General features: G+C 46.6%; 1 protein-coding gene across 4 annotated transcripts in view; it reads left to right on the top strand.

Moving 5' to 3' along the window:
- Positions 1 to 24,516, top strand: part of DNAJA3 (DnaJ heat shock protein family (Hsp40) member A3) — a 743,272-nt gene that overhangs the window by 300,612 nt on the left and 418,144 nt on the right. For all 4 annotated transcript variants that reach the window (XM_069646819.1, XM_069646822.1, XM_069646821.1 and 1 more), the window contains exons 5-6: positions 2,426 to 2,578; positions 4,805 to 4,952. In XM_069646819.1, coding sequence (XP_069502920.1) covers positions 2,426 to 2,578; positions 4,805 to 4,952 — 301 coding nt within the window. The remainder of the gene's footprint in view (positions 1 to 2,425; positions 2,579 to 4,804; positions 4,953 to 24,516) is intronic.

The raw sequence follows: 24,516 nt of genomic DNA, 5'->3' as shown, positions 1-24,516 counted from the left end.
CTGCATGCATCTTCATGTGATGGTCAGAGTGCTTCGCCCCACTCTCGCATCCAGCTACTGTGAGAGAATTAAGTTGTATGTGTCGCTATTAAGCTCCTGAGCGCCATGATGCCTTTGTTGATAGAGCGCTGTACAAATAATGTATTGTGTCCTCTCATGCACTCAGGTGGTTGAAGGGACTATCGTTCTAGGCCAATACGGGCATGAGACCCAGCATCTTAACTCCTTCCGAGCATCACCATGCTGGGTCTGAGCCCAAGGCAAGGGAAACCATAAACCCCCTCTGGTGCATCGGTTGAGCTCGGGCAGGCCCCCGTCGGCTGCCTTTGCTCCCAGATCTCATGCACTTTGTGGGAGGCATCCACCGGCCAGAGACCCCCACAGTTCTCTCCGGTCAGACCTGCGATACTGCGCTCCTCCTTCTCCCCACTCCCGGGGTCGCCTTCCGAAGTTAACTCTGCTTGTGGCAATGAATCACCTGTGCATGGCTGAACACCTCACTGCCCTGACTGGCTCATGAATAGGTATATCCAAGGTGTCACTTATGTAAATCCAAGCTGTGGCCACCATCTTGGATCTCAACTCGGTGCTGTGATCAAACATTTGTATCAGCCTATATGGGGCTGACTGGGGCTTTCCATTTGAGGATGAGGAGTCTCCCGGGGGCTTTACAGGCCCCTCATAGAGGGGGCCAGCCATTGGAGAACAGGGCTCCATAGATTCATGGAGTACTCGGAGGAAGCACCATCTCCCCTGGTAAGCCTCACCCCCATCATTCTAACCACACACTTTTTTTACAGGCATGTATGAGTTGCTTCTATTGCTCTCATTTTCTCTGTGCAGCATGATTGACAGTTATTAAATGAAAATGCTGGATGGTGCAGATCCCAGCAGCGCTTCAACTTCCTATTATCTTTGAAAGGGTTGCTCATCAGAGCTTCCAAAGGTTGTTTTTTAGCTTAAATTGCATCTCTATCCTTGGAGCGTCTAAACGATTGACAGTTTAGCTGCAGTGTCCATTATCTTATAGGAATATTGAACACATCTAGTTGCTAACATGCATCATTTAAAACATTTGAAGATCACCCAATCACCACATTGAAACTTTCCCAGACTCGATCCCGGGAAAACACATAGGATTTGATTTCACTCTTGAGTCCTAGACTTCCTTTTCAAATACTCTCAAGATCTTGTCTTTGCTGCCCTAACCTCAGTTTCTAGGCTCCATATGGCTAACACCATGCGTGACTCTTCATTCCTTTCACACAAAATGGTAGTTTAGATAAGCTGTGTAACTTCTCTATAGACTATTGCACAAATCCCATCTACAGGCTCTCTGCCTAAGAGCAAATTCTTTCTAATCTGAAGAGGCTGGCAAGTGTTTTGGGCAATTTGGCATGGTTCTTTGCTGCAACCATCTTCCTTGAGTGGCAAAAAACAGCTAACTAGATCATTCAAACACGTAATGCATTTTGGGCACCCCATCCAAGAGGCTTAAGATCTCTTGTAGAGGTGTCGGAGGGGGGGGTGGGGGGGGATGGGGGCTCGGGGGGGTACCCGCAGATGGGCCTTTAATGAGGCTCGCTATAGGATCATTTTGGTGAATCGTTGAGGAAATGCATAAAGATCAGGGGGCTTGGCTCATGTCAACTTCACAGTTAAGTGCGAACACCACTTTACTGATCCAATATTGCTCATGAGGTACCATTCATATTCATCAAGCCAAAAAATGTAACATATGTGCTGGATCTGTTTGTCTGGGTGGGGGGGGGTGGGCGGTTCAGCTTGGTTGCTGCTTTGCCGAGATTTGTGCATTTTGTCCATACTACATTGTTCCTTCTGGCCACTTCAGAGCGTTGCAACACAAAATAAACAAAGGTGTCAACAGGCATGGGGGAGGTAAGGGTGAAAGGAGGGTGGCAGGCGCCCCATGAGTCTGTTTACAGTGTGGCAAATCCTTTTACTGGATATTAAAAGCTTCTTTCAAAAAGGTTGTTTTTTTAGGTGTTTCCTGAAAAGCGGTTGTGTTGCCATTGCTGCAAGGAATAGTGCTTAAGATTGTGGGGCACTCTCCCAACTGACCTGCCTCCATGTTTTAAGCATATTGGTGCTGCTAAATGCCCTTCATCTAAGTAGTCAAGAATTTTCACTTTTGGGTTTTCCAATCTTGCCTAGACTAGCTGCATGCTAGAAAGTCTGAATGCCGACTGTAGTGTTTAGTTACCTCATGTCAGCGATTTGACCATATATATTTTATAGTAAAATGGAATAGTAGTTTGTGCGGAGTCCTTGTCTGCTGGTTTCTCGTGCTAATCTACTTTATACTAATTGGTTTATGAAGTTACTATTTTTGGAAAGTGCTCTTAAGCTGTTTGCATTTATCTTAGTCATTTTATAATTACATTTTTGGCTTTCCTGTTTACAGTATGTCATGGAACTGAGTTTTAACCAGGCTGCCAAAGGTGTGAACAAGGAGATCTCGATCAGCATTAATGATTCCTGCCAGCGATGTGACGGCAAGGGGAATGAACCTGGCACCAAACTGCAGCATTGCCACTACTGTAATGGCACTGGAATGGTAAGTCTTGGGAAGGCTGTAAAAAGAGAATACTCGAGTGGGAACCACAGCATGTCTATCTGCAGATGGTTTGTATCCTCCTGCACCTATTGTGTTTGTTTTTTTTCTTGTTTTTTTTGCATTTGGTCTTTTCATCCTTACTTTCTGGTTTAACTCATTAAGTTTGGGGGCACTCTTCCGTCATTAGGGTTCTCGGTACAGATGGATTTCTTTCACCCTTTTTTCAACTTTTCTGAGTAGCAGTACTAACCTTCTTGTAGAGTACTGCAGATAACCCCCTCCCCTTCCAGCAGAATATTGCCCATCTGGTGGCAGTGGTACAGAATTAACCATGTATGGGTGCACTCACTTGCACTCCTTTTATTTCTTTAAATCATGAGGTTGCAGTTTTACCAATATGGTTGTCTGACATTTCTAAACCAGGAGTTTTATGCCCTGCCTTGTTTTGTTTTTGTCATTGTGGCTGCCTTCACTCTGTCTAGGATCGTAAGTGGTCATATGTTTATGGACTTTCCTAGGCTTCTTGGATGAATCCCTGAAGTTTCTTGTGTGAGTGAGTTGGCTGGAACTAGTAAAAGGGATGCAGTTATCTCCAATATACATTTAAGCTAGACTGATGTCACTGTTGCTGTAGGAGCTGGCTGTTAAGCCACCCCATCTTTGAATGGTGTAGGTCTTTCTATTGGTGTGCTGCGGCCACCTCCTGCCCAGGAATTCACATATGAGGGGATCTGGAGCCATCCAGGAGTCGACCACTGTAGCCAAGAATCCAAAGAGGAGACCACAGAAGGATGGCTGAAGACTTTTGCTGGAGTCCACATTGGCCAAGCCACCCATCGCCGAGTCAAGCCTCCACTTTCTGGTGACAATAGACATGTTCCTATTACCTCCTTCCCTCAGACTATTGGGCCCAACTAGTTTCAAGTCCTGCTCTCTTGTTCTCGTCCTCTGTAGCTCAGAAGAGTTGCTGACCTGTACTGGGGGTAGATCCTCTGGGGGAGGGATACTATAAACCAAACGAAGGTGAAAAGGGAAATGTCTTATGCGCTTAACTGAACCCTTCACCAATTTCATGCTCCCCCCAAGTCCCGCCTTGCTGCTCAAACTACCCTAGATAGTGTGGCTAGTCATTAGTGTCTTCCCCCCGTTTACCAGAATTTAGAGTGCCCTCTCGTAATCTGTCCACAGGGCTGATTCTGAAAATCCATCTTAACATCTACTATCATGCATCTTTACCTTATTGAAGTTATAAAATAGAAGTTGAAGAGGACACTCTTGTCAGGCTATACATTTGCTGAGCCCGAAAGGATCTTGTGGAAGCTCTTGTACTGTATCTTGTCAAGATTCTCCTGACTCTCTCTTCCCTGTGTTTAAGGGATGTGGATGAATTTCCCCAATATAGTGTACAATTGGAAGTTTTCCCCTGTCTCACCTATTGCTAATCATGGCTGTGCAGTCCAGGGTAAACGCTTGGCAGGAGGAATGTGTGGGGAGGAAGTTGGTATACAGTGCCATGTCTAATGAATGGGCGAGATGGTCTATGCAACCAGTCTGAAGCCAGGATACTGTCCCGAGGCTGCAGTACTGCTACCCACCAAAGTTTAAATGTAGTCGCAGTGTTAGAAACGTCGCTCTGTTGCGTAGACTATGTTCTTGGTGGACCTATTCAAGCTGCCAAATAGATTGTTCGAAGAGTTAATTAATGAGCAGCAGCACTGGTCTCTGGTTCTTCAGCAACTGGTCCGGTGGTGAGAATGAAGTGGTGCAGCATGCAGGAGGACAGGTGCTCATTTAAGGAGATGCTAAACTAGAGGGAAGGTGAAATATTCAGCCTTGCATACAGCACAGATATGCTGTTAGCAGGAGTTCATATTTAAATTTCATCCAAAGCCTGTACTGTTGTGATTACGGTAAAATGTTTATTAAGGTGCAATATTGAAACAAAAATGCATGTGTTCCTTTATGGTTTTCTATATAACTTTATATAGCTTTAACTATAACTTTAACTATATACTTCCAGCAAAGCTGAAATATTGACTGCGTGTCCTGCATGCTGTAGTTGTGTACAGCAACTCTTTGTTGCACTAGTTTTTGCAAAGACCTAGTTTAAACTGTTGTAAAGCACTGTTGTTTGCATGTTGAATGCTGGCAGTGCAATCTAATGTTAACCTTTACAAAGTTCATGCCAAACTGTTTAATTTTGTTTTCTAACGTTATGCGCTATAGGAGACCATAAATACTGGGCCATTTGTGATGCGCTCTACATGCCGAAGATGCGGTGGCCGTGGATCTGTCATGACAACACCTTGTATTTCATGCCGAGGGACAGGTCAAACCAAGCAGAAGAAAACAGTCATGGTGCCTGTACCTGCAGGTATGTTCTGTCATTGTGTTTTACTGTCAAATTGTGCACAGAGAAGGGAAGGTTTGTTTGGGCTCAATCTACACTCAAACAGATCAGTATAGTTTAAATGCCATCCAGTGTTCCTTAAGAGAGATTCCATGTTCTGCAAGGTGATTCACATACACTGCCACTCAGTCTATTTTTGGGCGCACAAAATGGAAGATCAATTGCTATTGCGAACTGTTATGAAAGCTTTCCTTTTCATGTGTAATTTTGCCTCCAGTTATGTACCTCCAACTGTTTGCTGCTGTTTAACACCATAGTCTGACTTCGCCAGAGGAGCACAGCCTTCAGCTGCACTCACCTGGGCTTTTTGCTCACTTTACTATGGGGAAACTGACATGACCTTAAAGACAGTCAGTACTGGGAGATTTTGTTTCCTTTAGTCCTTGTCAATGTTGCAACTTTTCTGCAACATGTTGCAAGTGCACAACCGTGCACTTGGGTCTTCCTGTCATTTCTAAAGGCACTAGATACTCCTGAAGGATGTTTTAGAAGTGCAGATGTGCCTTGGAAAGGGCTGGTGGCAGCTTATCTTTTCATGTATGTTTAACCCTTTCCTACGAGGTAAACCGTGTTTACTGCGTTTGGAACAAATAGGTGGCCTGGCTCCAAAATGGCCATGCCACAAGGTTTTGTCCTGTCCTTAGGCCATCTTGCCCCTTCAACTTCCCCAGGTCGAACCAACCCGGGTCATTCCTTATTTGGGCATGTATTTCGCTGGCTTCTGCATGCCTTGTGTTTGTGATTCCAGGATGTGGGTTGGAATGCCTGGTGTGCTGTGAATGCCTGGGACCACAGTGGTCCAAGATTGGCCCATGTATGGTGTGCCTGTATGTGAGCAGATCTCCCATTGGGTCCTTTGTTTTGGGGCGAAGGAGATTCTGGATAAGAGAAAGCTCCAAACACCCATACCGTGTCGATCTCTTTGAGTTCTCACTGAACGAAGGATAGGATCCAAGTATCCTGAAACTAAGAAGCTGAGTCGAGGAACCACTGGTGACCCGCTGGAAGGTTTGGCACCCTGAGCCTGCTGTCGTCCCGCTGGAACCCTCTGCATCTGATCGAACTAGGTCTGCGAAGGCGCTTCAACCTATTGGAATAGTGGGACTGTCTGTTCTCGGCACCTTCATGAAACCCTGCAAGTAAGCCTTCTCGGAAGTGTCCCTGCGCCAACCAGTGGGCTGACCAGCTTGTGCAGGACCTTTGCTCTGATACCGCCGCTGTTCAAGGAGGCCCTTGAAACTTGGTACATTGCAAGCTCTGTGTTCACAGCACTCACACCGAATTTCGTACACTTGGCGTTCCCAGTTCTGCAGGAAAGAGAGCACCCTAGCTGGAGTACACGCGTTTACCTTGTCGCCCAGCCGTGGTGACAAACTTTGCATGTGCCTTGCAGCTGTGTCCCTCTGTGCCCTAAAGCCTTCTACAGTGAAACTGTACTGATCCATCTACCATGAGCGGAGAAATCGCCACTGTCTGGTTTGGGAATCAACGCTGTAATCTCGTTGCTGAATTGCTGCATTTGAACCTGCAACTGGCAGTCGAGTCCACTTCGAAGTTTGGTCCGGAGTGCGCCATGGGTCGCTAAGTAATTGACTACCTTACTGGTGGCCCCTAGCGCATCCATCCATTTTTACACACGAGTGGCCCATGAGGCCCCCCCCCCCCTCTCGTTTCCACAGATAGCCTGAGCTATCGAACTATTCCCAACTCCTGGTACCTGTTCTGCCCTCACGGGGAGACCCTCCACGAATAGTGGGAACCTATTCTGCATCCTCACCCACCTTCCTGAGCTGCTACAGACCTTACAAGAAACCCCGTTTTTGCCCATCTGCACTACCACGTGCGCCAGCATTGCAAGTACATTTGAGCAATAGGCTCCCCTCTTAGGGACTGGACTGCCTTTCAGTTAGGATTGTGATTACTGCAGAACTGCCTAAAGACTCTTTGCACTACATGCTTCCTTCCCTTTTCTAGGTTGTGGAGCCATTTCGTGCATTGACCCTTTAGGCCACTTGGTTTTGTATATATGTATTTTAGTAGGATTGTGTTGGTTTAGAAGTTACTGTTAATAACTATTGTGTTGAACCTCAAAGGCCTTGAAATATATATATATATATATCTATCATACATACATACACTCCCCCCTGACTGGGAGTGATTTATAAAGGTCCTTTACTCTTTGTTCTCATTGAGGTCTTTCAGTCACCCTCACCCCTCTTGAGACTTAGTCTTGACCGTCGCCAATGCTACCTTGATTGGTCTGGCTTGTCCAGAAAATTACCCTGTTCCAAGAAACTAGGCTGGCCTTCTGAACCTCTGCCCACCAGGTCCGAATTCTGAAATCCATCTTAACACAAACACTGTATTGATACTCAGTGTATGTCCACTGTCTCAGAACAGACATTTTCATAGGGATTCCTTGCACTGCCACGGAGAGGCAGAGAAAATTGATTAAAAACAATATTTTTATTGCATTTTCTATACCCATACATAACAATCCACACAGTACTATACAGCACATCATAAACCTATTTATACCACAACTTAATCGAACACAACTAGTCCAGCATCTTCTTCCCTGCATCTGGGGCATTACTGTCTGGTTGCGCCTCTAAATGTTGCGATGACGGCGGGTGTGAGGTATGCTCTTTGTGTGATTTACAATTGTATTAGTTGTAACCTGGCATTTCTAGAGACCTTATGATACGATGTACCTCTTTCCATTCTCTATCTTCAAACATCTTCCCCAAATCCTTCTCCCGCCTCTCTTTACATTTCAGTTCTTTTGTCGAGTTTCGTTCTATCAGTATCTCGTAGATCCTAGAGATTGCATGTCCGGCTTCTGCTACAGAAATCAGTGTCTCAATTTCTTCGCTCCCTATGGTCTCATCATTGCAATTCGGCCATCTATTTCGTAGTACCTTCATCACTGTGCTATGCAACAGAAACTGGCCTTAGTGTATGCCTGTGGTCTCGTGCAATTCCTTGAATGTCATCAGCCCGCTTTCATGCTGCAGGTCTCCCACTGTGGCCACCCCACATGCTTCCCATCTCGACCGCACCATTGCCCTACTGCCTGGTCTACCCTACAGGTTTGCCGCTATCGTGGTCTGTGGTGAAACCGGATCCACTAGCCCCATGACCCTACAGGCCCGTTTCCACACTCTGAGGTCCGAGTCTACCAGGTGAGGATACCCAGTTTGTTCTCCGGTGGGTGTCCAAAGCAGTTCTCTAAGGTACCTATTCACAACCGGTTGCAGCAACCCTGTTTCTGTCGTGGGATCATCGGCCATCCATTGCACCACATATTGCAGCCGGCACGCCAGAAAGAAGAGCTCAAAATGTGTAATTTTTAGCCCCCCATGTTCATACTGTCTTTGCAGTGTGCTCAGAGCCACCCGTTCCTCCCCTCACGTCACAGGAACCCCCCTGCATATTTTTTCTAAATCCCGGAAGAACTGTTTTGGAATATTATACAGGACAGTCCCAAAACAATGCATGAGTCTGGGCAGGGCCACCATTTTTTAGCAGCGCTGCTCTGCCCATCAGATTGCTCCAGGGCAGTGGGAAGGACTGGTAAGTCCTCTGCAGTCGCTGTCATAGCCAGTGGGAACAGACATGATTTACTCTTGTTTATTCTGATTCCCATTAATGCACTAGAGTTATCCAGTGCCTCCTGGATGTATGGCAAATGTATTTCTGGGTTGCATAGGTACAGCAACACGTCATCTACATACATGGACAAACCATATCCTTAACCCCCCCCCCCCCCCAATCAATACCCTCTCCCTGTATTCCTGCCACAAGTATGCCGCCATAGGTTTAGCTGTTAAGATGTATAACATTGGGGACAGCGGGCACCCCTGTCTCGTACTCCTATGTAGTTGCCATTTATCAGAGTATGTGCTCACTGTCCTTACCCTGGCCCTCGGTTTGTTTTCTATCAACTGTACCCATTTTGCGCATTGCGGCCCTATCCCCATTTTTGTCATTGTGGCATACAACCAGTTTCAGTGTACTGAGTCCAATGCCTTAGGCACATCTAATGAAACAAACACACATTCTGCAGTGTGGTCTACTGTAAATCACTTGGTTCAATCTCCTTAGGTTCTCTAATATTTCTCCCTGGTACATACCCAGTCTGATCCGGATGGATCAGTACATGTATTACCTTACGAGTCTGTTTGCCAAGATTGCTGTAAGGAACTTGCTATCTTGATTGAACAGTGACAATGGTCTGTAGGATCCACAGTCTGTACTTATTTGATTTGGTTTCAGTAACAGGACTATCGGGGCCTCTCAAGCTCTCAGGAAGGATACGTTCTGCATATGCCTCATTGTACACCTTAGTCATCCATGACGCCAGCGTGTCAGCATAAGCTTTATAAAATTCACTAGGGAGCCCATCCGTGCCTGGAGCCTTCCCCGTGGGCAGTGTTCTGATGGTGGCCACAACCTCTTCAGGGGTTGTGGGTGCATCTAGTAACTCCGCCTGAGGTGCATATTACCGGGGTAAATAAATAAGGTCAAGGGTGTCCTGTAGGTCTCTTTCCTCACCTTCCAGGGTTTCCGCATAAAGAGCTTTGTAATGCTGAGAGAGAACATTATTTATGCCTGCCTGTATGTTTACCTCATCTCAGTCTTCATTTTGGCTACAGCAAATAGGGGATTTGGCGTTGTTGCGTTTTATACAGCCAGGCTAACCTTCTCCACGGCTTATCCCCCTGTGCATGGCTCCTTTCCACGTATTTTGCAGAATTGAACTTCCCCAATCTGTCCCACTACTAGATATGCCTGCTTCAGTTCAATTACTTTTACATGTTCCTTGTTGACCTTCGCCTCCTTCTCTAATACCATCAATCTCTCTTCCATGCTCTTTAGCTCATTGACCATGACTTTTTGTACGCCCCCCGATTGCGCTATAATTACCCCACTGATAGCCATCTTGTATGCTTCCCAGACCGTGCCCAACTTCTGCACACTCCCCTCATTTACTGCAATGAATTCAACTGTGCTCTTCCAGATGTGCTCGGCGAAAGCCTTATCGAACAGTGCTTCGCTCCTCAGCTTCCATGTTGGTATGGGTGGCCTTGGAGCGGACACGTGCCATTGCACCACAAGTGGGGAGTGATCCGACCAGTATCCTGTCCAAGTATTCAGTTTCCAAGAATTCAGTTTTGTGTTCTGCACTACCGAACACATAATCACTTCTTGTATATACCTTATGTGGGGCCGAATAATGAGCATTTTCTTCCTTCTCTGTGTTTTACCCTCCATAGGTCCCGCACCTGAAAGTGCTTCAGTAGCCAGTTTAATATCTTAGCTGGAGGGGACGGCCGTTTGTTTCCCCATCTACCTATGGATGGGTCCAGTGTACAATTAAAATACCCTCCCCAAATCAGTATTCAATTTCTGTAGGGTCCCAATCTCGCATACAATGATCTGCTCCGAATCACGTCAGTGTTTTTCAGAAGTGTTCACAATACAGATTTCCCAGTTTTCCAATACACCATGTAACATTGCCATTCTACCTTCGTTATCTGTCTGTGGTCAAATACTTGAACAGTATAGTGGGGTTCACCCAAATGAGGACCCCTCTTGCATATGTCGGGTAGGTGGAGCCAACCATAACTCCCCCCTCCCCGCCCACCCGCCAGGTTCTTATGTTTTTGTGCATCTAAGTGTGTTTCTTGCAACAATGCTTTCCCTAAGTTCTCTGACATTCCATGTCATCATTTTAACAAGATCAGCCGTTATAGTATCATGTCTAGAGTATCAGTGAGACCGCCAGCCTATTGCCAGCCTCAGTAAGAGTTTGAGGCAGCGTTTGATCATATATGCCAGGCTCCCCTCCGCCAACCCTCTCAACACCCACCAACCCCACACCAAACTCAAACTTAACTTGTCTAGCTATGATAAGCATGCTAGGACTTCCCGCTCCATTCAACCTGGTTGCTAGACTAGTGTCCTGGTGCCGTAGGGGCAGGCCGTGTATAGTAGCTGTCATGACCACAGGTTAGTTTATTTCCCCATACTTGTCCTAAGAGTTGCAGGTTCATAGGGAATTTATTTGCCCTAGCTAGTTATTGATTCTAACTCCCCATATTAATGGTTGGTTGAGTTTCTTTAATGGCCGCTAGGTGGCGCCTCTGGTCAGTTAGTTAGCGGGTCTAATTGTTTTCATGTGCCAGCTATTTAAGCCCCGCCCCTCAGGAGGCTCACGCTTCGCGTCGTTTGTCTGAGTTCAGACTGAACGCTCGCCGCGTACCTCCGTTCCCTGTCACCGCTCAATATACCTTGTCCACAGATAATTCCATTCATTCCTTGAGTAACTTTAATTAGTTATCAGCTCCCTTCCTGTGTTTTCCAGTTGCTGCCGTTCCCGGCTCAGTCACAGTCCATAGTTGAAGTCCTGTCATAGCGGTCTCCTCATCTCTCAGTTCGTAGCAGTTTTCTCTCACGCAAGTACACCTAATATATGCAAATGCATTTGCTCCGTTTTTGTTGCCTTATCAGATACATTGAAGTTGTGTATGAATGTTATTTGAATTCCTCACGCATTGTCAGGATATTACGTTGTTTTTAGCGGGTGCGCGCCCTTTCCTGTGGAGTTTTGTCTTGAAGCTGATTTTCTAGTCAGATATTTTTGGTCACGCTAAGATTCATATTACGCTCAGTGATAAGGTGTTTTCCTATTTCCGTCCCGTAGTGTAGTGAGGTAGTTTTTCTGTAATTCTACATTTTCATTGCACCTCAGCTTATTGGCCCCTTGTAGGTTCAAATAGCATAGGGTTTATGTCATTGTTTTAGTGCCATTTAGTCCCTTTCAAAAGAAACTGTTATCCAGTGTCCCATCTTCAGAACTTGCGCCCCTGTATAGAACAGGATGGAGAGCTCAACTAATTAAATACCAAGGTGAGATATTTGCTGGCTCCCATATTACCAGTTTTGACCTTCTGTTTTACAAGAGAAAACTAAGGAAGGGAAAATTGTTATTTTCTTCACAGAAATTCAGTGTCTAGTTCCCAGGAAGGTAGAAGTCAGTTGGAGTTCCAGAAGGTTCCCGCAGAGTTTCAGGTGAGCGTTACAGTAGCCCTGAAACTAATTCTCAGGGGAGTAGTGGGTCTGCTGTAAGCGGTCCCTCTAGCGGGTTTCTGTGGCTCGCCATATTGCTCCTGTAACGTATCTTATCGCTTCCATACTGCTTGTTCTTTCTATTGCTATTTAGCCTAAGCCTATTTTCGCTATCTTATACACATCTGTTCATTGTCTGTTCTGTTATAGCAGTTTGCCAGGGTCCCTTTCTCATCTACGTCTGTTGGCTCTGTTCCACTGCATCCAGTATCTGAGCACTGTCCATCCACTCCTGTGCTTCCATCGGCATCTCCAAGAAAAGGACTTTTCTGTTGTATATCACCTTTCGCTTTGCTGGATATATTAGCATGTACTTCAGGCCCGCGATGTATTGGGCTCTCTTCATCTGGACTAGAAAGGTGTAATCGGGATATACTGGTGGCTGTCTGACAAGGGAACGATGTGCTCTTTCTATCATAAAACCTTGTGTGAGTTCTCCCGCACCTATTTCCTGGAGCAACATGTTTTCAGTATAATTTGTGGAATCGGACCATTCCGCCCCTTCAGACAGCCCCACAATTCTGATGTTTCTGCGTGCTCGGCCTTCCGCTTCTTCTGCTCTCTTCCAGTAATTTCACCTTCTGCAGGAGGATATCAATATCTTTTCTGTACTCCTGTGTTCTCCTTGACCTACTCTCTAGTCTCCCGGTGCGTTCCGCAATGACCCCAACATCGTGATGTAACAGCCCTACGTCGATGCCCACTGCGTCAATCTTGACCTCTAGCGTTGTTTGAATCACCAAGATGGCCTCCAAGATCTGTTGGTTCCCTGTGTCTGCCATGTAACCCTGGGGCAATGCCTGTAACTTCTTTGTCCTCTATCACCGTATTGGTGATTAGCTTGGCCTTTCGGAAAGGTTTCCAGTGTGGTCTGCTTTTGCCTGGCCTTGTTGCTCTTAGTCACCATTGTATTTCAGTCCTTGTGGTGCCCTTTGGTTTCACTTGTTTCTTGGAGGATACCCACCTTCCTGCTGCTTTTAGTGCCCTGTCTGCTTTTGTGCTTCCAGATCAGGGTGTTATCCTTACAGAGCGGAACGCTCCCTTGTAGTCACAGACCATGCTGTGTCTTATCCTACATCCTTATAACCTTCCTCGCCTCAGGTGTTCACCACTATGTTCGTTGACTTGTCTGATATGTCCAGGTACTGAGACCCACCCTTTCGAATGGATTGTGTCCTCCCACATATTCCTTATTTTATGATAATCGTTATCCCAGATTCAGCTGCTTCCTGAAATTTTTTTCACCAGGGGGCGCTGTGTTCGAGACCCTGGAGTCGATGTCTCTCGAGGGCAGCTGTCGGGGGTCGATGTCATCCGCTGTATAAAGGGCACGAGCAGCGCCCGTTACCTCAGTTCCGTTTTTCCAACGCAACTGCTTCGTGCCATGAACGGCGCATCTAAAACTTTGACGAAGTCTTTGTCTTCAACTCCCTCCACACTCAAGACAGGATTCAAAAAATGGCTGAAGTGTGGCAGGAAGATGTCTATTACCGACCTCCATCGGAATTGCCTCTGGTACCTCAGCTCAGACCATCGGGTTGTTGAGTGCGGGTCCTGTCAGGCCATGTCAAATAAGGCTCTTAAGGAACGCAGAGGTAAGCTGGCGGTGGGGGAGGAAAAGTATGTCTTCGAAAAGACAAAAGGATTCGGACTAATCCGTTAGAAAATCTCGCCATGAGTCGAGAAGATCAAGATCGGAAAGTCGCTCGGGGAAATCTTTCTTGTCTTTGACAAAAAAGTCAAGAAAGTGACATAAATCTTCTTCGTCCTCTTCAGAGAGGAGAGTGACGTACCCTTCAAAACACGATTCCCCAGAATAATGGGAGGCCCTCAGGGCTTCGATGATGAAAATATTCGAGAAAGCGGCCAAGGCCCCCTCTAAGTTGCTGCATGGTGATAATGCCTCTAGTCACTCTAAAGGTGACAGAGGAAAATCAAGATCCAAACACGCAAGGGTTGAAAAAGAGATAAGTATCATCAAGGGAAAGTTCCCCGACATCTCACTCTAAATCTAAGCCTACGGTGCACAAATTGGGGCAAAAAGAATCAGCGTCGAAAGACTAAATCTGACTCGACATTATCGACGACCATAGCGTCGAAATCTATTTCAAAGATGGCATAGATGCCTGTAGCTTAGATAGCATCGAAGCCTCCTTCGACAGCATCGAAGCCTCCTTCGACTCAGTCGAAGCCAGCGTCTAATTTATCAACGCCTTCGGCGCCTTTATCGAGGCCTTTGCAAATTCCAAGGCCCAGGTCGACACCATTTTCTATGCCTAGACAAGTACCACCTTCCTTGCCTGAAAAGGCTTTTCACCCTCAAGCTAGACAGGAATTCGTTACTTCGAGGGGATTGGGTCCTCCGACGTATTCCATATCTATGACAGGTAATGTCCATTACCTGTTATAGATATGGAATATGTTGTCAGACCATCCCATCGAAAGAACGTTACCAGGTAAAAGAGTAACTTGTTGTTCCATATCTTCTATATATGAGGAGCATTCCTCTGAAGAGGATGTCACTCCAGCTGGAGTTAGATTTGGGGACAGAGAGGCCCCTGAAGAACTAGTGGACCCACAGTCAAGCCTAACAGACTTGTATGATTGTCTACAAAATGCAAGTGGCTTGGACACTTCTCCTGAAGTGGATTTTGAGAGGCCTGATGCTACAGATTCTGATCCTAGCTATAGAAATCTTATGGGAAGAGTCCTAGATTTTATGGGATGGAAAGCAGCTGCCCCAGATTTTGACCAGGATGACGTGACTGATATCCTGAGTGAGGGTCCCTTTAAAGATCCTGTTTTACTATTCCATGAGGCTTTACAAAAAAGGGCAATGGCAAATTGGAATAACCCAGATTCGATTCCAGCAGTAAATAAAAAAAAAACTGGTACCAAAATATAGACCAGCTTTATCAGACCCAGAGTATTTGTCCAAGCATCCCTCTCCTGAAAGCCTTGTAGTTCAACCTGCAACTTCCACTAGGTAGCCAGCTTACCCATCAATAACACCAGATAGGGACGACAAAGTTGATGCTTGGGCCCGGAAAGCCTTTACTTTGGGCAGCATGGCCCTGAAATCAACTAATGTAACTTGCACATTGGCATGATTTACCTTTACCTTGTGGGACTGTGTCATCATCGGCTGAACGCATCCTGGAAGGTGAGGAACGGGATGGTTTCCTGGCTATAGTGAATGATGGTAAAGAGCCTTTGGAGGAATGCCTTCAGTCAGGACACTGCGTATAGTGGTCCATGGCTTCTAGCGCAGTCTTGTGCAGATTTGCATGGCTGATCAAATCTGGATTTGCGCCTGATGTGCAGTCTAGATTACTTAATATGCCCTTTGATGGCTTGAAGTTGTTTGGCAGCAAGGCGGACGAGAGCTTGGAGAAGCTGCAGACCTCGAAAGCGGCAGCAAAATCAATTGAAGAGTCTGTCATGATGCCTCCGGATCAAGCCCATCAGCCCCGGGAGCAGGCATCCAGACATTTACAAAAACCCCAGCAGCCCCAGCTAGGGGCTGTCTGGGTTCAGTCCAGGCGCCGTAGGCACCAGGCTCTATGGCGCCAGGCTCATAGACATTACTTACCTCATGCAGATCATGCTGCAAATAAATCCAAGCCAACGTGAGGCCTAGATGGGACTATTTTACTACAGGGACTATTTTTTTACTCTGGTGTGGTCCTGGGGAACTTCTTTCCTGGGACTACTTTGGAGGCTATTTAAACCACGCCCGAACAGCAGCACATGGTTCGTGTTGTTCTGCATCCAGCAGCGTAACTCTCACCGTGCCTGCAGCCAGCATCCAGTCTTCTGCCACGCCTGCCTCGAATCCGGAGCTCCTAGAAAAAAGAGGAAAGGGAAAAAAAGGACAAGGTTAGAAAACAAACTTATTTCAAATTCCTCACCTGATTCCGGATCCATTTCATCTCCCGACCTGGAAAGTACATCAGTCCTGCACGGGTCGCTTCGCCAGCTCCAGCACGGCGCCATACTCTCCAGTTCTCACAGCATCTTTCGATCCGGCACTGTCCATCATTTCTTCGCCGTACTCCGGCACCTAGGGGCACAAGAATAACAAGGTGAGCCAAGGGAATCAACAAATACCTCTTATCACCATAGACTTACCTGATTTACCACCGGCGGTGGTATTCTCCATATCTTTATATGCCGCATCTGTAAAGAGGGAGAAAAACACGTTAACGCATGCAATAGTTACCGGACAGCGTGGGTAACACAGACTCCTACCTGAACGCCAGCAGCAGCTACGAGACCTTCTTCTCATGAACTCAGTTGCAACTTAAGGAAAGAGGGGGACAAGAGCGAACATCGGGCACATTGAACTCTTTGAACTTGATACTTACCAATCCCACCTGGGACTTCAGAGTCAATGCTTACCGGAACTCTCCCAACGCCTTCAAACTAGTGAAGTAACTGGTACCTACGCGCCCCCTGCAAGTCACGCAGGATGGAGAGCTCATCTTTTACAAACATAAGGTGAGGTTACTAAGGGGATATCGGAGGTGATTAGTGGGTGAGAGCGAGAACAGTTGGGAGGCCATCACTAAAACCCACAGGTGGCTAATCCCTGTCTCCACTTGCAGGAAAATACTACTTCGGGTCCAGCAGACAAGACTAGGCGGGCCAGTTCAGACAGTCATCTCTGCACTACGCATCACGTTGACGGAGACTGCAGCTGTCCGGGTCCGATCGACACCCCTGTGGGGTTCAGGTGAGCGTAACAGTCGACCTTTTCGCTTCTATTCCTCTTGGAAAGGGGAGAGGGCAGGCCAGTCACAGAGGCCAACAGAGAAAACCGTTTTGTGGTGGAAAAGGGAGAGGTGCCAGATCAGCCACAGCAGCAGCTACTACCTCCTCAGCCACTGCTTCAGCTGCTGCAAAGCCACTTTGAGGTCTTAACCCACAAAACCCCGGTGGGAGGCAGAATCACTCAGTATCTGGATGAATGGCGGGGCGTTGCGTCAGATGCTTGGGTACTAGAGATAGTGACCCATGGTTACTGTCTTCCTTTTCATACGAGACCTCAAGATCCTGTCCCGGGAGGGTGGCTTAGCAGCAACGTGCGTGCCTTGGAAGCAAGACGACACGAAGCAACACAGGTTCGATCCCCGGGTCCGCACTTAGAAATCTCTGGGTGTTTAAGCCCGTTATAAATAAGCAAGTAAGACAAAAAAACGAACAATTCCTCAAACAGCGTCTCGATGCCCATGGGCTGTGTGAGCGCTTTAAAAATGCAAAAATAAATAAATAAATACAACTCTGTAAAAATTCCAGACCCGCTCCTTGTGCAGGAGATTTTAACCCTGCTAGAGAAGGGTGCAATAGAACATGTACCTGTAGCGGAGAGGAACAAGGATTGGTACTCCACCTATTTTCTCATTCCCAAAAAAGACAGAGGATTGAGACACATCTTGGACTTGAGAAGCTTGAACAAGTTCCCCAGGAAGGAAAAGTTCAAGATGGTGACCCTTTCTCAGATCCTTCAGGCTCTTCAACTTCAGGACTGGCTGGTTTCATTGGACCTTCAGGATGCTTATTTTCATGTGCCAATCCATCTCAAGCACAGAAGGTACCTGAGGTTCGCAATTGGTGGTTCTCATTATCAGTTTCGAGTTCTACCATTTGGGCTGACTTCCGCCCCGAGGGTCTTCACCAAACTAATGGCGGTAGTGGCAGCGAGTCTCAGGAGGGGGTTCACATCTACCCTTATCTGGACGATTGGCTAATCAGGGCAAGTTCACCCGAACTGGCCCAGAGACATCTGGCCATGACCTGTCACTTCCTACACAAATTGGGCTTTGCCCACAATTATAAGAAGTCACAAATGACTGAGTCCGACTCCACTTCATCGGAGCAGTACTGGACACCACCTCGGGGAAAGCCTCGTCTCCCGAGGAAAGAGCTCACCACATTCTGCAGATGGTACCAACATTTCAGAACGCCCAACATCTACCGGCGTTCAGGTTCCTAAGGTTGCTAGGCCTCATGGCATCCTGCATTTTTCTGGTGCCAGAGGCTCGACTGAGGATGAGATCCCTTCAGTGGGCCCTCAGGACTCGGTGGTCAGCAGTTTTTGGGGGAGATGTCCGATCTTCTACAAGTCCCAACCAAAGTGACTCAAGATCTTCTATGGTGGGCTTGCAAGGAGAATATCCTCAAGGGGGAACCGTTTTGGCAACCATGGCCAGAGATAACGATAGTGACAGACACCTCACTTACGGGGTGGGGAGCCCACACCAACGATTTGACATTCAGCGGTCGATGGTCTCCATCAGAGTCCAAACTACACATCAACCTTTTGGAGCTGAGAGCATTCAGACTAGCGCTGAAGGCTTTTCTGCCCTCTGTACACGGAAGGAATGTCCTGATAATGACTGACAACACAGTGGCCATGTACTACCTCAACAAAAGAGGAGGCATAGGATCGCTTCCTCTGTGCAGAGAGGCAATGCAGCTCTGGTTCTGGGCAATGCAAGAAGGAATCTCTCCATTGCAGTTCACCTAACCGGAGAGCTAAACACAGCGGCAGACGCTTTGAGCAGGCAGAGCACAGTCTCCCACGAATGGGAGCCAGGTCAGGAAGTCCTTCAAGAGATCGTCACCCTTTGGGGAACCCCTCAAGTAGATCTGTTCGCGACCGGGACAAACTGGAAGTGCAAACGGTATTGCTCAAGGGAATTTCCCCCGAAAGGAGCTCTAGGGGACGCTTTCGTAGTGGAGTGGGTATTTCCACTCCTGTACACATTTCCTCCAATACCTGTGATTCCTCATGTAATCGGGAGGTTGAGAAAGTTCAGGAAAACCATGATCCTAATAGCCCCAGACTGGGCCAGGAGGACGTGGTACCCGGACCTTCTGGACATATCAATCTGCCCTCCAATATGTCTTCCACAAAGAGAGGATCTTCTCTCGCAAGAGGAAGGTTGGGTTCTCTATCCAGAGGTCAAGACACTCGCCCTTCACGCATGGTTTCTGAGACGCTAAGATATAAGGATTGGGACCTCCCGGGTGACGTAATGGAGATTTCTCTTTCGGCCAGAAGGCCAGCAACAAAATCCCTGTACCAGTGTTCGAACAAGTTTAGTAACTGGTGCAGGGATAAGAATGTGGATCCATTTCTTTGTAATACTCCAACAGTACTTTCTTTTCTCTTACACTTAGTCAATTTGGGGCTCCAAGTTGGAACGATAAAAGGTTACTTGACGGCGCTTTCTAATATTAAAGCTCTCCTCCGAAGACGTGTCCTATTTTAAAATGCCTTTAGTCATTCAATTCTTGGAAAGGTTTGACAAATGTATACCCTCCCAACTCCTTTTCAGGTATCCAATGGGATTTAAATCTAGTCTTAAAATTTCTCATGTGTGCTCCTTTCGAGCCTTTACATTCTTGTCCATTAAGACTGCTCACTCTCAAAACAATTGTTAGTGGCTATAACATCAGCCCGCAGGGTAAGTGAGTTGCAGGCACTGTCTTGTAAGCCTCCTCACACTATTTTCCAAGGTCATTTTAAAAGTCAAGCGATCATTCTTGCCTATAATAGTGTCTGATTTTCATTTGTCACAGAAGATTGTGACAGATGAAACAGATTGTCACTTCCTGCTACCCGCACACTGTGTAACCTTGTGCGCCCACCCGTACTCGCGTTTATATTGTATATATTGCTTGTTCTCTTTACTATGCTCTGTATGTACTTCCATTCTCTACTTGTATATTCTATATTTGTAACCAAGCTTTGCATATTCTTGTAAATGATGCGCCAAAAAAAACATTGTTCTACCTTCCTTTTATCCTCCACCTCACGCTAGTAAGGAAGAGGTAAGGTTACACAGACTGGACCCAAAAAGGGCTCTGTTTCTATATTTCCAGATTCACAAATCCGACAATGTGACCAACTATTCGTTGGGAGAAACTGGGCACAAATTGGGCCTTGCAGTAACTAAACAAACTCTACCCAGATGGATAATGTTAGCCATCTCGGAGTGCTATAAATTGGCTGGAAAAGAGCCTCTGGATGGATTAAGGGCTCATTCAACCAGAGGCATGGTATCTTCCACGTCCCTTCAGAGGGGTGTCCCTGTGCAGGATATTTGTGCTGCGGCCACTTGGTCATCAATACACACCTTTGTAAAGCACTACTGCTTGGACTCTACTCTTTACCAACGAGGACTATTTGCAAAAGCTGTCCTTCATTCTGTCCATAATTAAAAATTCTAGTACTCCACCTCCAAAATTACCCCTGCTATGGGAGTCTATCATAAAATGAGGAATACGTGGGAGGACACAATCCATTCGAAGAACAAGTTACTTACCAACTGTAACGTTCTTTTGAGTGGATGTTTCTCCTACGTATTCATCGACCCTTCCATCCTACCCCTCCGTACAGTTTACGCCAGTTGCACTCTAACTTCCTTAAGAGCCTAAAGACTTAAAATCTGATCAACTGATGCGACCATGAACACCGTAAAAACAGAACTGAAGTAACGGACGCTGCTCGATCCCTTTATACAGCGGATGACGTCGACAGCAGCCCTTGAGGGACATCGACTCAGCGGTTTTGAACACAGCTCCCCCTGGTGAAACTTTTTTCCGAAGCAGCTGAAGCTGGGATGACCATGATCATAAGATGAGGAATACGTGGGAGGAACATCGAATGGAAAGAACGTTACAGTTGGTAAGTAACTTGTTCTGTAGTCACTGCCCTTGCCTCTCAGCCCAGCATCTTGCAAGCCACCGGGTCTTTTGGCTGTCTGGCGCTATGTTGACTCTTGCTGATAACGTCTTCCAACGTTTGGCCTTTTATGTATGCCCTTACTGGTGCCTTAAACTGGGACCGGGGGGGGGGGGGGGGGGGGAGCTCAAGGCTTGCCCGGCCAATTCGCTTGCCACTTCAGCCCTATCAGCTGCCCTTAGTCCTTTACTCCCCACTGGTCGTTTGTGGGGGTTCTAGTGCCCTCAGCACTTAATGTGGTTGCGCTTTCCGCTGTTCTTTGTGCAATGCCTGTCGTTCCAGAGGGAGTCCTGCTCTCAGTTCACTTCCTTGCAGTGTGGCACAAGCTTATTTGATCTTAAAGCCTTTCCGTGTGCTGACTTTCACGCCTCACTCGTGGCAGCCCCCCTCATCCGGGGTCTGATCATGTGCATGTGGGCCTGTTTTTGCAGCCTTTCCTGGCTTTAAAACAGGCCCCTGTGTTCATGGCACTTTGTGAATCGTGCCCGGGGCTTGCAGTCCTGTCTCTTCTGCCCCAGTGCTCCCAGTGGGGGAATCTCCTCTGCGCCTGCAGGCAACAGTGTTAAGGCTGATGGCCGTCCAACATTGTAGCTGCAGCGCAGCGTTGGTGTTTCAGGGGCAGTGGGGGGGTGCCCTCTTCCCATCTGATAATGCAACTCTTGAGCTCAGCCCCCCACCCCCTGTCTCCTTACTGCCTGCTCTGGTGTTTGTTTGCCTTTTCTCTGATCTCTGCAGTGCCCTCGTTCTGTCTGTTGTTCCGCTGCCTTTTACAGGGGGGAGGGTGGAGGGGGGGGGGGGGTTTGCTTTTGCCACAGCTTCCCAGTCTTCCCGTTTTCATCAGCTGGTAGCGGTACGCTTGCTACCAGCCTCCGGCTGGCTTTGTTCCTTCCTGCAGGGCTTCCTCTGGTATACTCCTACGTCTGTTGTGCCGTATCTCAGTGTCCTCTTGGAGCTACTGTCACGGCCTGGCTGCTGCTCGCTGTAGGTCGCTGGTTTCCTTTGTTCCCAGCCCCGTGCACTGTTCCTCCGATTCAACCGCTTTCCAATCGCAGCTGCTTCCGAACACCCTTATCTGCTATGGCACCTGTTTTGCGTTGGTCGGAATTTCTGGACGGCCGCTGCTCCCACGGTGCTGGTGTCTCAGCTTCACGCCTCTGGCAGCATTCTACGGCTCTCCTGTTTCGCGACGGCCCTCAATCCTCCGATGCCATCTTACTTTGCTCTCGGTCACCGCTGCGTTACTACTGCACTGAGTAACTCTCTGCAAGAGGTGTTTCAGGGTGGCTCACCCAGCTCACTGCTTCCTTGGTGCTTACTGTTGCTTCATACTGTGTTTCAGTTGCTTTATGCTCAATTTCGGATCGGCAGGAGACCCAAGTGAGCATGTCCGCCTCACATGGCTTAGTTAGAACACGATCATCTCATTGGCCTAATAGAGGTAAATTCATATAGCACAGAACAAACTGAAAAAATGAATGTCCTGCACAACCTCAATATACTATTAAATTTCAATTCAATTTATTCAAAAAAATTATTCTTTTCTTGAAAATATATTTCTTCATTGTAAAAAGAATTCATACATTTTATAAAAACATACAGCCACCCATTTTTATCCCTTGAACAATCTTCAATTAAAGGAAATCACCTGTGTAAATCATAAATACATCACATAACAGAATTTACAACATACAACCAAGACTGTACATAAAGAATACATTTTTCAACATGTGTCTCAGAAAATAAAATCCCAACATGTTTCATGACGGAGCATTCATTGGGGGAATTTTTGTTAGAGAAGTGGATTCCATCAACACCAATAGTTCAAGGATCAAGAAAATATTCCTTCCAAAATGGGGGTTTCCTAAAAACAAAAATAGAAAACCTATGTTAGTGGCCATGGGATAAATACTCCGAGATAGGAAAGCTAGCCTCTATCTCACAAATTCAGATGGGCAAGCTAACAAAACGGTTATAGCATACACCGAATCGACAAATTCCAGAGACTATATACCTTTGAGTCTCCTGCAACTGTTTTCTTTATATTAGTTGCCTACTGCTTTTAACATCAAGTTCTTCAAATACATGTCTAGGTCAGTAACTGATCATAACAAAGTAAGAAGCACTATTGGTATTCATGATTTATGTATGATGGGCGAGGTCTGTTCTATAACATGTAACAAGCTAAATTTGGACAGCATTGTACTACCATGGCAGCACTTTTGTGATTCTTGACATGTCTTTCATTTCCAATGTACGAGATGTGGATTGTTTTAACATCCGATAAATTCAAGGCTATTTTGTATTCTCTTTTTCATCTTGCTGCCAGTTCCCTTACCATTCCACATCATTGTTTTCATTACATAACTTGTTCTGACTTTATCAGCCTGTTGCCTTGCTCATGCTAAAACAGGGTGCTCTATGCTGGTTATGAGGCAGGTTTTTTTTTGTTATGATAAACGAAGAATATTTCTTTAAGAAAAGAGCAATAATTTTTTTTAATGAATTGAAATTTAATAGTATATTGAGGTTGTGCAGGACATTCATTTTTCAGTTCTGTGCTTTATGAATTTACCTCTATTATTAGGCCAATGAAATGATGGTGTTCTAACTATTCTGTACCTTCCTCCTTTGTGTATTTAATGTGTTTAGGTCTACCCCTGACCGTGGAGTAGGGTTGTTCTAAAAACAGGGGGCCCGTTTGTTTGTCCTGTTTTATACATATGCCGCACATGGCTGCCAGCAACACCCTCCTGCCCTGAAAATTGATGTCTGCAGACAGTGAGTGATTGGGTTTGTGTCTTCAATCATTGTACTGCGTAGGGAAGTGGGGTTTGTGCACTATAACCAGGGTTAAAACTTCTAGGTTGTAAGCTGCTACCCAGCCATAAAGTCACTTGCCACTTCAATTCCAAACATACGCACAGAACACCATTTCTTACTCGACATGGCCAATTATCACCAGCCTATGTTTGGTAGTAAGTGCAAAGGCTAAATGTGAACAAAGAGGAACCATGCTTTACAATTGTGCATTGTTAGGTGGGGAACAAGCTGCGAGCAACTGGAATGTCAAGGCACTAACGCAACAATCCGACCCCCCGGATCTCCCCTCCCCAGCGCTGACTAAGAACAGTTGATCCCATAGGATGATCTTGTGGGACCTCCCAGAGTGGTTTCAGCAACCGGCCAGCATTTATAGTGGTTTAGGACGAAATTACCGAAAATAAAGGGTTGCATTGAAAAAAGTTCTACAAATGCTCCAACCAAATGTTCAAACACCAAAAGTTCGAACCTTTGGTGGTAGCATTGAAAAAAAAACGGGGGCTGCGGGAGTGTCCCGCATCGCCCTGCTCACTATACTTTATTGTATAGTGAGCAGGGGCTTCGGGGGACACCCCCCGCAGCCTTGCGTTACAAAAAAACAAAGGACCCTGCAGCGCCGATTCCCGATCACGGAAGTGAAAGGGAACTGGCGCTGAGGGGGCCCAGCGTGAAGATGAAGGTAAGTGGGGTTTGTTTATGTTGGGGGGGGTTTGGGTTGGGATGTGCTGAGGTTGTGGGTGGGGGGGTGTTGTGGGTGCGTTGTGTGGTGTGTGTGAGAGAATGTATGTGTGTTCTCATGAGAAAGGTGCACACTACTTTAGT

Source organism: Ambystoma mexicanum, chromosome 2q (assembly GCF_040938575.1).
Source record: "Ambystoma mexicanum isolate Mex_15411 chromosome 2q, UKY_AmexF1_1, whole genome shotgun sequence".
Classification (NCBI taxonomy): domain Eukaryota; kingdom Metazoa; phylum Chordata; class Amphibia; order Caudata; family Ambystomatidae; genus Ambystoma; species Ambystoma mexicanum.
This window is presented reverse-complemented; position numbering and strand designations above follow the sequence as displayed.